We start from the raw sequence: 12,732 nt of genomic DNA on the forward strand, positions 1-12,732 counted from the left end.
AAACGCAAGGGCAAGTAAGGTTATTTGTATACCCTTTGCTTATCAAGTAATCACTTAATCGATTATACCACATACGTCCCGATTGTTTTAACCCATATAAAGATCTTTGTAATTTAATCGAATACATTTCTTTGGGTTTTGCATTTGATGCTTCTGGTACCTTAAATCCTTCAGGTATCTTCATATATATATCACTATCAAGTGATCCATATAGATAAGCAGTCACAACATCCATGAGATGCATTTCTAAATTTTTAGAAACTGCCAGACTGATTAAGTATCTAAAAGTAATTGCATCCATAATAGGGGAATAAGTTTCTTCATAATCAATTCCCGGTCTTTGAGAAAAACCTTAAGCTACAAGTCTAGCTTTATACCTTCTAACTTCATTTTTCTCATTTCTTTTTCGGACAAAAATCCATCTGTATCCTACAGGTTTCACATCTTTAGGAGTGAGAATGATGGATCCGAAAACTTTTCTTTTATTGAGTGATTCTAATTCAGCTCGTATTGCTTCTTTCCATTGAGCCCAATCCTGTCTATTTTGACATTCAACCATAGATGTTGGTTCTGGATCATCATCATTATTCATGATGTCATATGCAACATTAAATGAAAATTTCTCATCAAGATTTTTCATTTTATTTCGGTTCCATAATATTTTTGGCTATGCATAATTGATTGCAATTTCTGTATTGACATCATCAATCTCCTCTGCAGTAGGAGTACTGATTTGTGGTTCTTCTTGAACGCTTTCTTTTACCTCATTATCAGCTGATTTTCTTTTTCGAGGATTTTTATCCTTTGAACCAATTGGTCTTCCACGTTTCTGACGTGGCAAAGATTCATGAGTGACGTTATTGCCAGCTTTTGGAATTTCAATTCGAGCTGGAGTATTTACTGCTGGTATATATGATTTTGTCACCATTTTTGTATCTGTAAATGCATCAGGCAATTGATTTGCAAGTTCTTGTATATGCATTATCTTTTGAACTTCTGTCTCGCATTCTTTTGTGCGAGGATCAAGATACTTTAATTGAGGTTCACACCATGAAACATCATTTTCTTTATTTTTCATTTCTCCCCCTAATCTAGGGAACAGTGTTTCATTAAAATGACAATCAGCAAAACGTGTTGTAAAAACGTCACCTGTCATAGGTTCAATATACCTTAAGATTGAAGATGTTTCATATCCAACATATATTCCCAACCTCATTCGAGGACCCATGTTAGTACGTTGTGGTGTCACAATTGGAACATACACTGCACAACCAAATGTTCTAAGGTGGGAAATATTTGGCTCTTGACCAAAAGCAAGTTGTGGGGGGGGGGGGGGAATATTTATGACTTGCACTCGGTCTGATGCGAATCAATGCAGCATCATGTAAAATTGCATGACCCCATATAGATACATGGAGTTTTGTTCTCATTATCAATGGTCTAGCGATTAACTGTAAACGTTTAATCAGTGACTCGGCTAAACCATTTTGTGTATGCACATGAGCAACATAATGTTCAACAACAATTCCTATAGACATGCAATAGTCATTAAATACTTGAGATGTAAATTCACCAGCATTATCAAGTCTCACCCTTTTAATGGTGTAATCAGGAAAATGTGCTCTCAATTTAATAATTTGGGCAAGAAATTTTGCAAATGCCACATTACGACTTGATAACAGACAAACATGAGACCATCTGCTAGATGCGTCTATTAGAATCATGAAATATCTAAATGGTCCACATGGTGGATGAATTGGTTCACATATATCACCTTGAATTCTTTCAAGAAATATTGGTGATTCTTTCTCAACCTTAAGTGGTGAGGGTCTAGTTATCAATTTTCCAAAAGAGCAAGATGTACAATGAACCATTGTATCATGATGGATTTTTCTATCCTTTAGTGGATGTCCATGAGTACATTCAATAATCCTTTTCATCATTGTTGATCCCGGATGGCCTAATCTGTTATGCCATAAACTGAATACACCATGATCAATATATTTTTCATTAACTATTATATGTATTTCTGGTACATTTATATATGTATAATGTAATCCAGAACTAAATCTTGGCAGTTTTTCAACCACGTGACTCTTGTCAGTGATACTTAAATATTTCTCATTTTCTGTTGTCACTGACTAATAATCATACCCATTAAGGTATATGTCGGAGAAACTCAATAAATTTCTGCTTGACTTGGGAGAAAATAAGACATCATTTATTAAAAATTTTGTACTATTTGGTAGTATGAAAAATTGCCTTTCCTATCCCTTTTATCAAGTTAGCAGGTCCTGATATTGTACGTATAATTCCTTCCGTTGGTTTTAGATCAATAAAATATTTCTCGAATTTAAGTATAGTGTGTGTAGTTCCACTGTCTGCTATACAGAGATCTCCACCACTTGATTGATGTTGTATTCCAGTAAGATTCATATTGAACTTCATATATAAGAAATAAATAGTGAGTACATTAATATTACACAATATTTTACACGCAAATAGATAGTACTGAAACATTTAGCAAACATAATGACAAAGACAGACGATATTAAATCGTTTATTTTTCGAAAGACACACAACAACTTAAACATTCAAGAAATCTTCATATAAATCAGATGGTTTCTCAGTGACTGTTGGATCGAGGTTATCCACAAAGTTTACTTCCTTTTCTTTATCTTTCAGCGAATCCTGATACATCTTAACAAGATGTTTAGATGTTCGGCAAGTATTAGCCCAGTGTCCCATTCTACCACATCCGTAGCAAGATTCTTCAGAATTTTTAGAAGAATTTTCTTCAACATCTTATTTAGTGGGCTTGTTTTGTGGTTGATATTTATATTTTCGTGCATTATTATTTCTTTGACCACCACGACCACGACCACATCCACGCCTATTACCATTACCATAAGGATGGTTTCTACCATAGTTATGGCTTCTGGCATGATGATGGTGATGGTTATTATAACCACGACCTTGCCCGCGTTCTTGTCCCTGTTTATAATTATTTGCAGTATTTACTTCAGGGATTGCAAGTGTACTAGTAGGACGGGATTGCTGATTTTTCATTAATAGCTCGTCATTTTGCTCTGCAACTAAGAGATATGAATTAAGTTCAGGATATGTTTTGAACTTTAGCATTCTCAAATTTTTTTGCACTGTGATGTTTGCAGCATTCATTGTGGAGAAAGTTTTCTCCATCATGTCTGCATCACTTATTTCATGTCCACGAAATTTAAGTTGTGAACATGTATTATATAGAGTTGAACTGTATTCATTTACTTTCTTAAAGTCTTGGAACCTTAATGTTCTCCATTGTTCCATAGCAGCTGGAAGTAAAATTTTTCTTTGATTATTGAATCTGCTTTTGAGACCTTCCCATAAAACATGGGGATCTTCTACAATCACATAATTATTTTGTAAGCATTCATCAATATGTTGATGAATAAAACAACATGCTGTTGCTTGTTCTTTTTCAGAACAAGTGTTGTTTTCATTTATGGTTTCAAGAATGCCCATTGATTTAAGATGCATTTTTACTTTTATAACCCATGGCATGTAGTTGTTTTCAGTTGATTCTAAAGGAGTAAATTTAAGCTTTTTCAGATTCGACATTTTCTATTATCAAAAATTAAAACAAACAACATGATAAATTAGAGTCAATTTATATTTATAAGTATATAAACACTAAACATAAATTTAAGATAACATAAAATCATAAGTAGGCGACATTGTCGACCATGCGTAAGCAATCATAAATAAATGTTATATAACAGAAATATAAATATTAGTAAACATAAATGATAATTAGGCGACAGTGTCGACCATATAAATGTTAGATAATAGAAATATAAATGTTAGTAACATAAATGATAATTAGGCGACATTGTCGACCATATATTTTTCAGGTGGTATAACCGACCATATATCATTTAGGTGGCAGAGCCAACCATATTTAGTATTAAGATTATCGTGCTGATAACGTGTTATAATTCAGTAGGCTTATAACTACCTTTAGTGGTTTGATTCTTGATTAAGAATACTAATAATGAAGTGTAAGAACAAAGATGATAATGAAGAGAAAGAAAGAAACACTTTGTAAGTGTGAGAAATGGTGCAAGTTTAATGCTTGCATTCATGGCTATTTATAGCAAAAATATCACAAGTTTAGGTAATACAATAATATTACTTTTGTGTATCAATAATTGACTATCAATTTATATAATATATATATATATATGTATATTCTATATTATAACAAGTATATTAAACTGGAAAATGCCATCAGATATTGCCATGATGAAAAAAAGAGTTATTAAATATGCATAGAATGTTTAATTCGAATGCCATCAGGCTACCATTTTGTAAACCACTCTCACAATCTGTATTCTTTAAACCTTCACTTTGTGCTTATCAGTTTGACATACCATACGGATACATACCTCAGTTAAAAAAAAAAAAAATGGCATTAGTTTGTTTATGCATTAACTTGGAATTTAGAGCTAGATTAGACAATTATAATACTCGTACCCAATATCTTTTTTCAGTATTCATTTTTAAAAATTAATACAGAACTTTTAATTGGATTACGATTATTAGTTTATCATGCTCTAAAATCTACATTGTCGTCCAAAAGGATCTAATGTTAAATTGTTGACCGTATGTAAAATTGACCGTGTAAATAAAACAAGTCAGCGGAATGGGGAAACCAGTACCCGATGGGAAGCCCGAACCCGATATTTTAGGGCCGAGTAAATGAGATAGGGTCAGGTATGTGGATAGTTTTTAATTTTTTTCTCGGGTCCGGGTCCGGGGATGGTTTTAGATACAAACCTGATTACCCGGCCCGTATACCTGAAAAAAGATCTGAGTCCGATTACTCGATCCGTATGCCCGATTACTCGACCCGTATACCCGATTATCCAGCCCGTATACCCGAAAAAAGACTCGAATACCTGTGGGATAACCCATTTACCCAATAGTTCGTAAGTAAATGGGACCCGAATACCCGTGGGGAAAAACCGTTTACCCGCTAGTTAGTAATGGGGACCCGACGGGTTCGGGTCCGGGTTTGACACGGGTTTTCCTAATCGGGTTCGGGTCTGGGATTACCTAATCCCGGCAGGGGCGGTTTTTAATGGGGACAGGCGGGGGCAGCCGCCCCCAGTGGATTTACAATTTTCAGTGTAAATTTTTTGGATTTTTCGACTTTGCCCCGGTGGATTTTTTTTTTGCCTCAAAACCTTTAAATCTTGCCCAAAGATCTCCAAATTTTACCCCAAAACCTCCAAATTTTGTCCACAAATGTTAAAATTTTGCCCCAAAACCTTCATAATTTGCTTAAAAACCTTCATTTTTAGCCCCAAAATCTCCATATTTTGTCCAAAAAATTGCCACGGTTTTAATTTTTTTTTTTGTTGCCCCCGGTGACTTGGAATCCTGGTACCGCCACTGAATCCCGGCCCAAACCCGACCCGATGTCATCCCTACCTATCATAATACTTTATGAGCATCCATGATCATACATCTCTAAGTTAAACATAAATTATGTGTATGTGAACACATCATAGAAGTTTCTACATGATAATTTCATAAAATAAAACTAGATATAAAAGAAATAACATTCTGATAGTTCTTATTAATCAAAGAACCTGTTTCAAGACATAAATTCCACATATTTCAGCAATTTAGAGTATGACCAACTCCACACCTCGAGGTAGTTTTGGTGTGAGCTGACGCTTGGCATGAGATCGAGCCTCTAGTTGTCTTTTCAAGAAGTCGTCCTCGGTGAAATCTAAATCTTCACCAATAGCATCACATACTGGATCTATCACGATTTTCTTTAGAGCATCAGCATTCTCTATCACGTACATTGCAAGCTCAAGGTCACTCACTCGACCATAATACCCCAAAATTTCAAAAAGCTTGAGATGTGGATGTGGGTGAGCAGCTACACGCCTTACTTTTCTCCTCCTTTTAACTGGTGACATCCAAACTAGCTGCAAAAAGGTAAACAATTTTTTTTACAATTTTCTATTACAAGGCATTCAATTAATGCGAATCTTTAACAGGAGATAATAAAAGTACCGAAAACACTAAAGTCTCCAATCTTGGGCACGCCTCAGCTATTGAAGTGAACTCTAAAAGACTATCATCTTCTTCAGCTCCAATTATCAAATACAATTTATTAAGATTTGGAAGTTTGGGAATGGCATTAACATTTAAACCTTCCTGAAAGAACATAAAATCAGTAGCATGATATACTTGTTAAGATCATAACACATAAGAATAAAAATACTAACCTGCGGAATATGTATGTCCAAGAACAGAACATTAAGGTAGGAAACACAAGGCGCGATCTGGTGGAACACATTATCCTCCAACCCCACACTAAATTGACTAATATCGAGATGTTTTAGCTTTGGAAGACCAGTGAAATGTAACTTTATTTCTTGACCACTATACGTGAATGATTCTAAGTCGAAATCAAATAACGAAATAGACTCGATATCTTCAAAACCTATCAATGTGATATGTTTCAAGTTACACCCAGGTCCACCAACACTAATATGACTATACAAACACCCATGATAAAGATATAGGCTTTCAAGATGTGGTGAATATTTTAGAATTTCATTTAAGGTTGGTTCACTCACGTTGACATACAACAAATCAAGTTTTTTTAGGGACAACATCTCGATACCAATATCATTCAATGATGGCCTTTTAAAATGTAGTAGCTTGTTTCCATCCGATAAAGGTAATCTTAAATTATAATTTTTGGCTGGATCATGGTCTTTGGCTGAACTTGCTGTCATTAAATTTAGTTCAAGCTTCTCAACTTTCTTGTTTAGCGCAAATTGAATCCATATGTCAATTTCTTGAAAATTGTTCCTATCCAAATCAAAACAAACCCGGAAATCTTGAACAATTGGGTAGTTATGATGCAAGATAATATTGTTCACCTGAGTGATAAACTTAACCCGCTCTGAAACCAACATATTCTTATTGTTGGCCACCTTTTCAAACACCTGACTTCCATCAAAGTCTAGCTTGTTTCTACAACACCACAAGAACCTCCATCTAGTTGAAAGACTGTGGGTGACCAACGCATCTTTTAAAGATAAAAGACTCAGTATTATACAGAGAACTTCATCTGGCAATTGGCTTATAAAATCATTCGGATTTGGTCTTCCACGATCCCCCTTCACAAGTGCAAACTATCAAAAGTCTTTACAATTAACAATCTTAACATACACAACATAACCGTAAAAACTTGATGATTATGGAGTGCAATAACACTAATATCGAAAAACCAGAGAGCAAATAATATATAATTATTATTATTATTTGATGATATGCACAATTAACGTCCATAACATACATAAACAAACAAGTAAACGTTGATTAATATGGAATGTGTAATATACAAATATCAAAGTATATATTCATCATTCAAGATGAAAATTAGCAATTATTATATAGAGATTCGGTATATTTTGATCATTTGTTGAAAAATAAAACATTCTAGGAAACTTAAATAGAAAATGAAAAAATCAATTTGCCAAATAACATTATTTCACATAAATTACTTACATTTTATAAACAAGTAATCAAATCAATTATAGACATATAAATTACATTCAATAAGAATCGAAATGAAATGAAGGATACAACATGTGGAAACGACATTAACCTTGAGCAAATTATAATCAACTGTCACATCGAATGCAGTAGTAAAATTCAGTATGCTAAACCACTTGTATAACATTAGAGATCAGTGAAACCCTAGAACATAATCAGCATAAACAATTTGACAAATAATTTGAATTACATTAATTAAGAACTGAAATTAAATACCGAAAACTGATCACAAACATAAAAAGGAGAAATCAAATGAGAAAAATCACCTGATTATTCAATGGAGATTGAAGTTTGATGTGTTTCATTATGAGCGTTTCTCCCGCCTTCGCCTGGTTGATAAATGAAGATTATTGCAACTGAATGGCAGAAGGTTTTTATTTTATTAGGTTAGGGAAATATGTTAAAAGGAAAAAGGAATAAACTGGGATTTTTAATTTGGCTTTGAAGGGGGGCGCTCACGGGCTTATCACCTTTTTGTCCAATTTTTTTTTACACCATTCTAAGCTGGAACTCTTTTTTTTTTTTTTTACAAATTGTCCGCGCAAGGCGCAAGAGATCTTGCGACCTTTCGACTTGCGTCCTTGCGCCTTGCGTCCTTGCGTCCTAGTGTTAATAAATTAGGTCAAATATAGAAAACAGACACTACATACACACACACACCGACAGACTGAGATCTTGCGACCTCTTTGCGACCGACGACGATTACGAAGAACCTTGCACTTGCGACCCCCTTGCGACCCGTCTACCCTTGCGACCCTTCTTCTGAGAATCACCACTACATCACCACCACCACCACCACCATCACCAGCACCACCACCATCAGTACATCTTCTCCGCCACCATCACCATCACCATCACCATCACCACCACGATTGGCGTATTGAGAAAAAGGAAGAGAAAAAAACCGACAAAAACTCCATCAAGATGTCACAAGAACAGGTAAGTGTATACTTTTAACTATTCTCGTTCGATTACTCATTTATTATGTCGAAATTGATTTATAAGTTTTGTTGCACACCAAGTGTTCGATGTAATGCTTCAACGAGCTTGGTGATGCAAAACTCACTTAAACTGTTGCAAGATTTGTTAAAGTTACAGTCTTTGGAAACTAACATATTATAAAAACTGGAACACGATTGTTTAAGGGGCATAAAACTAGAATCTGGTATAGGCGCAAGGAACGTCTTGCGTCCTTGCGCTTGTCCGAAGTAGCTGGCGCAAGGCCCGTCTTGCGTCCTTGCGCCTGTGTGATAAACCAGACGCAAGGTAATACTTGCCTCTTTGCGCCTGTACTTTTTAGTTGAAAAACTGTCTGTTTCAGGGATATGTTGAGGCGAAGTTGACGATGAAGAATATGTTGAATGTTATACCTCAACTAAAGGCATTAATGACTGAAAATCAACTAAAATTTTTTAGGGGAACTTGTTTTGGTCCTTGGCTAGATCTTTCTTACACGGGCAATGATCCGAGCCTTGTACATGCAATGCTCCAAAGAAAGAGTGAGTGGCCGATAGGAATAGACGAAAACTACCCAGCTGATGATGAGGAAATATGGTTTAGTTTCCGTCCGAATTTCAAAATTAGATTTAGTAGGCGGGAATTTTGTCTCATCACGGGGTTTAGGTTTAGTCGTCGCACGGACATGACACATTACATTCCAAGAAGTTATGATGTAGAAACACCACCGATTAGACGACGTTGTTTCCCAAAACATAAAGATAATGCAAACATTACAATTACCGATATCCAAAAGCTTTTATATGATGGTGAATTTTGTCTCATCACGGGGTTTAGGTTTGCGTCCTTGCGCCTCTTTGAAAAGAAGACGCAAGGTTCACCTTGCGTCCTTGCGCCTTTGTATTTAACTTTTGCTGTTGTTGTACATGATGATTGTCCGAAGAATAAACGACCTTTTCGTACTCTGCATCCCACTGATGTTGAGAGTGGATGTCAATGGTGGATAAAAAGTTGCCAATACTTTGATGGGACGGAAGTGGATGAGGAAGTTGAAGAACCTATTGAAGATGAACTGCAAGATGAGGAACATGGTGGTGGAGAACAGTCTCAATCTCAATATCAATCTCAGTCTCAATCTCAGTCTCAAACAAACTTATCTACTGATGCAAAGGAATTATACAATTCTTTGGTGAAACGGATGGATAGGCAAGAAAAAGAGCTGCAAGAGTGTAGAAAACAAATAAATGATCACGAGAAACGTATATCTGAACAAGAGAAACGATTATCAGAACAAGAGCAACATCAAGATGAGGAGTTACTTGGTCGATCCTTCTCAGACAATGAAAACGACAAATCAGCTCTACGGATTAGACGTGGAATGAGAGATCGACGACCAACACGTGTACTAAGCTCCCCTTTCACAACACCGGGATACAGAAAACCAATCGAGAAGGTAAGCCTTTAATTACAGTTTTTTCACCTTATACTTGCAGTTTTTTTATTAATTTTTGTAACTAAACAGGCTGAATTTGTAAAAATAATAGACGCAAGGTCATACCTTGCGTCCTTGCGCTTGTTTAGCCAAACAGGCGCAAGGTTATATCTTGCGACCTTGCGCCTATGTTACATATGTGGCGCAAGATCATACCTTGCGTCCTTGCGTATAGCGCAAGGTGTATCTTGCGCCCTTGCGCCATCTTGACTGACTTCTTTAAATCACAGCTGTCAGATGATGTTGCTCGGAAAGTGAAAAGGCTGAGGGTGTCTGAGGCTGAGGAGGTTGTTAATCTAGATACTAAAGAATAAGAAAAAGAAGAACCTCACCCTATTGTTGAAGAAGCTGTTGTTGCTCCGATTGTGAAAAAGCGTCGCAAAAGGATTGGGTTAATGACGAGGAAATTTGGTCGATGGTAGACAAGCTAGTGAATTTGATCAAGGAACTCTACTACTACCACCACCAAATGCTTGGAGAGATGGTAGAAAGCACGTTGGGCCTTCAAAGGATCCGAAGAGTATGGTGGATAATAAGCAAATGTTCATTTTTCAGAACGAACAATTTTTATACCTCACACCTGAGTTTTGGATCAGGTTACTTGGTCTTGGATATTCCGGATACTTGGAAAACTTAGTAATTTTCTTGCTTATTTGTTTTCATTCTTGAAAATCTTCAGTTAATGTCTAACGTATTTATTTTATCACAATTGTAGCATATTGATGGATGGGCTACACTTATGTTGAGATATCGTCAGAGGGTTCTCCCCCGAGCAAGCCAGTATTCCACTCCTGTTATCCCGACCGACTCGTTTGCTTGTAGTTCTCGATGGACTGTGATGCCATTGGGTTTCCTTTCTAGGCTTGCAGCGTTTCAGTCCTATTATGATGATACACAAAAGGAGGAAGAGAAACGGAAAGAAGCGGAGAAAAGAGGAGAAGTAGCAATCACAGGGGAGAATCCACCTGATTATATGTATTTGATTGGACTAGGGGATGGTAGTGATGAGCTATATCCATCCTGGGCCTATTGTGATAAGGTTTGTTTTAATTCCCCCTTTAAATTTTAAAATTTGAGATGTTCTGGAACAGGCGCAATGTGACGATCGCTCCAAATCCATATGGACGAACACGTCATTCATCGATTTCATTGCGAGGTATTTGACCTCTATATGATACGTTTTGTAAACATTGCATTCTTTTAAAAAGGCATACCATAAATGAATATTTAAATCAAAGGTTTTCGACATCTGATGATTTCTACTTCTAGACAATCATCGTAAATAATAGTTTACAATAATACTTCCGTTGACAATGCAGTCAAAATAAGATACATGGTGATGATTTGGTAAATGCAATGTTTCCTTGAAAAATATGTCATGTAAGACTCCATGCACATAGCTTGTCCAACATATAAGCAAACAGCGGAAGACTTCTAGGAAACCTGAGAATAAACATGCTAACAAGTGTCAACACAAAGGTTGGTGAGTTCATAGTTTTATTGTTTCATATAATCTGTATATAAAGGTGGATCACAAGATTTCAGTTGTTTCATCCAGAAACGTTTATCAAAATATTCTACGAAATTGAGCACCCTGGTAACTAAACTTTAACGTATATATAATAAGTACCCCTGTTTTAACATACATGCAACCAACATGTACAATACACGCAAACCAACATGTACTAAACTCAAATAGCATACGTCTGTTTTATAGTTCAGGCTAGGGTTTCTATACCTGGAACAGACGGGGATGTCAAGCCCTATGGATCCATATACTGTTATTCGCGCCCACCAGTCCATATCCTATGTACTGGCAGCTACTAGTTACCAAAGCTAAGGGATTTTCGGTTCAAACTCAGTGTAGAATTAAGTATGTACTTGTATCCATTGCGTTTAAAATAAATTGCATGTATTCTCAGCCCAAAAATATATATTGCAAAAGCAATTAAAAAGGGAGCAATGAAAATCACCTTAGCAGCATATAAAGTCGTTCACCAAAATGTGATCGAAACTCGGATTACCAAATAATCGTAGATCTCAACATATCAATATTGAGATTCAATATTGTAGGAAAGTACGTAGACGTAACGGAGATGATAAACACTAGGTTTGATTCATAAATATATCCCCGAATATTACCCATAACCTCCTTGGCAATAACCCATAATTTTCTTAGCCCTATCCTACTAAAAAAAACTCATTTTGAAATCACGCGGGCAGAACCTCGTCGTAGTATTTTATGTGTAATACTAATAATAATAATACTATTAATATTAAAATCATAAGATTAATAATAATCTTTAATAATAATATTTATAACTAAAATAAATAATTAAATAGATAATATGGAGCAATATAGAAGAATGATTGAGAGTGTGATTAAATCGGAACCAGAATTCAGCATTTATACAACTTTTGCTGTCCCAAGTCGCCATCACTTTTTATGTCGACAAACTTTTTATGTCGACAAACATTACGCATTTTGCGTAGATAGGTACGCGGTCCGCTTAAGGTGTCTTCATGAAAGTTGTATATTTTTGAGTTACGGACGTCTGGACACCGGAATCACCCTTTTTCGAGTCAGTATGATTTAGTTATGATTTTTCTCGTGCAAGTGCGCAGGTTTAGTGATTTCC

At 35.8% G+C, this 12,732-nt stretch overlaps 1 protein-coding gene across 3 annotated transcripts; it reads right to left on the minus strand.

The window, feature by feature from the left end:
- Nucleotides 1–5,559: 5,559 nt before the first annotated feature.
- Nucleotides 5,560–8,042, minus strand: LOC139867280 (F-box/FBD/LRR-repeat protein At5g53840-like). Of its 3 annotated transcripts, XM_071855622.1 has the most exons (5): nt 7,911–8,037; nt 7,697–7,788; nt 6,303–7,205; nt 6,088–6,231; nt 5,560–5,999 (listed from the first exon to the last, which is right to left on the minus strand). In XM_071855622.1, exons 2-5 carry the CDS (start codon nt 7,769–7,771, stop codon nt 5,688–5,690), a joined length of 1,434 nt encoding a protein of 477 aa, XP_071711723.1. In that variant the 5' UTR covers nt 7,772–7,788; nt 7,911–8,037; the 3' UTR covers nt 5,560–5,687. The 3 variants fall into 3 exon arrangements, with proteins under 3 accessions (XP_071711723.1, XP_071711725.1, XP_071711726.1); XM_071855624.1 differs by lacking the exon at nt 7,697–7,788 and having other exon boundaries at nt 7,911–8,042; XM_071855625.1 differs by lacking the exon at nt 6,088–6,231.
- Nucleotides 8,043–12,732: the final 4,690 nt, after the last annotated feature.

Source organism: Rutidosis leptorrhynchoides, chromosome 9 (genome assembly GCF_046630445.1).
Source record: "Rutidosis leptorrhynchoides isolate AG116_Rl617_1_P2 chromosome 9, CSIRO_AGI_Rlap_v1, whole genome shotgun sequence".
NCBI classification, from domain to species: Eukaryota; Viridiplantae; Streptophyta; class Magnoliopsida; order Asterales; family Asteraceae; genus Rutidosis; species Rutidosis leptorrhynchoides.

What these genes read in the sequence shown, in the direction of transcription:
- LOC139867280 (XM_071855622.1), bottom strand. Translation starts at nt 7,771, where the DNA reads ATGTTATACAAGTGGTTTAGCATACTGAATTTTACTACTGCATTCGAT. An exon ending in TGGACATACATATTCCGCAG is followed by an intron (nt 6,232 to 6,302) that starts GTTAGTATTTTT and finishes ATGTTCTTTCAG; the next exon opens with GAAGGTTTAAATGTTAATGC. An exon ending in TGGAGACTTTAGTGTTTTCG is followed by an intron (nt 6,000 to 6,087) that starts GTACTTTTATTA and finishes ACCTTTTTGCAG; the next exon opens with CTAGTTTGGATGTCACCAGT.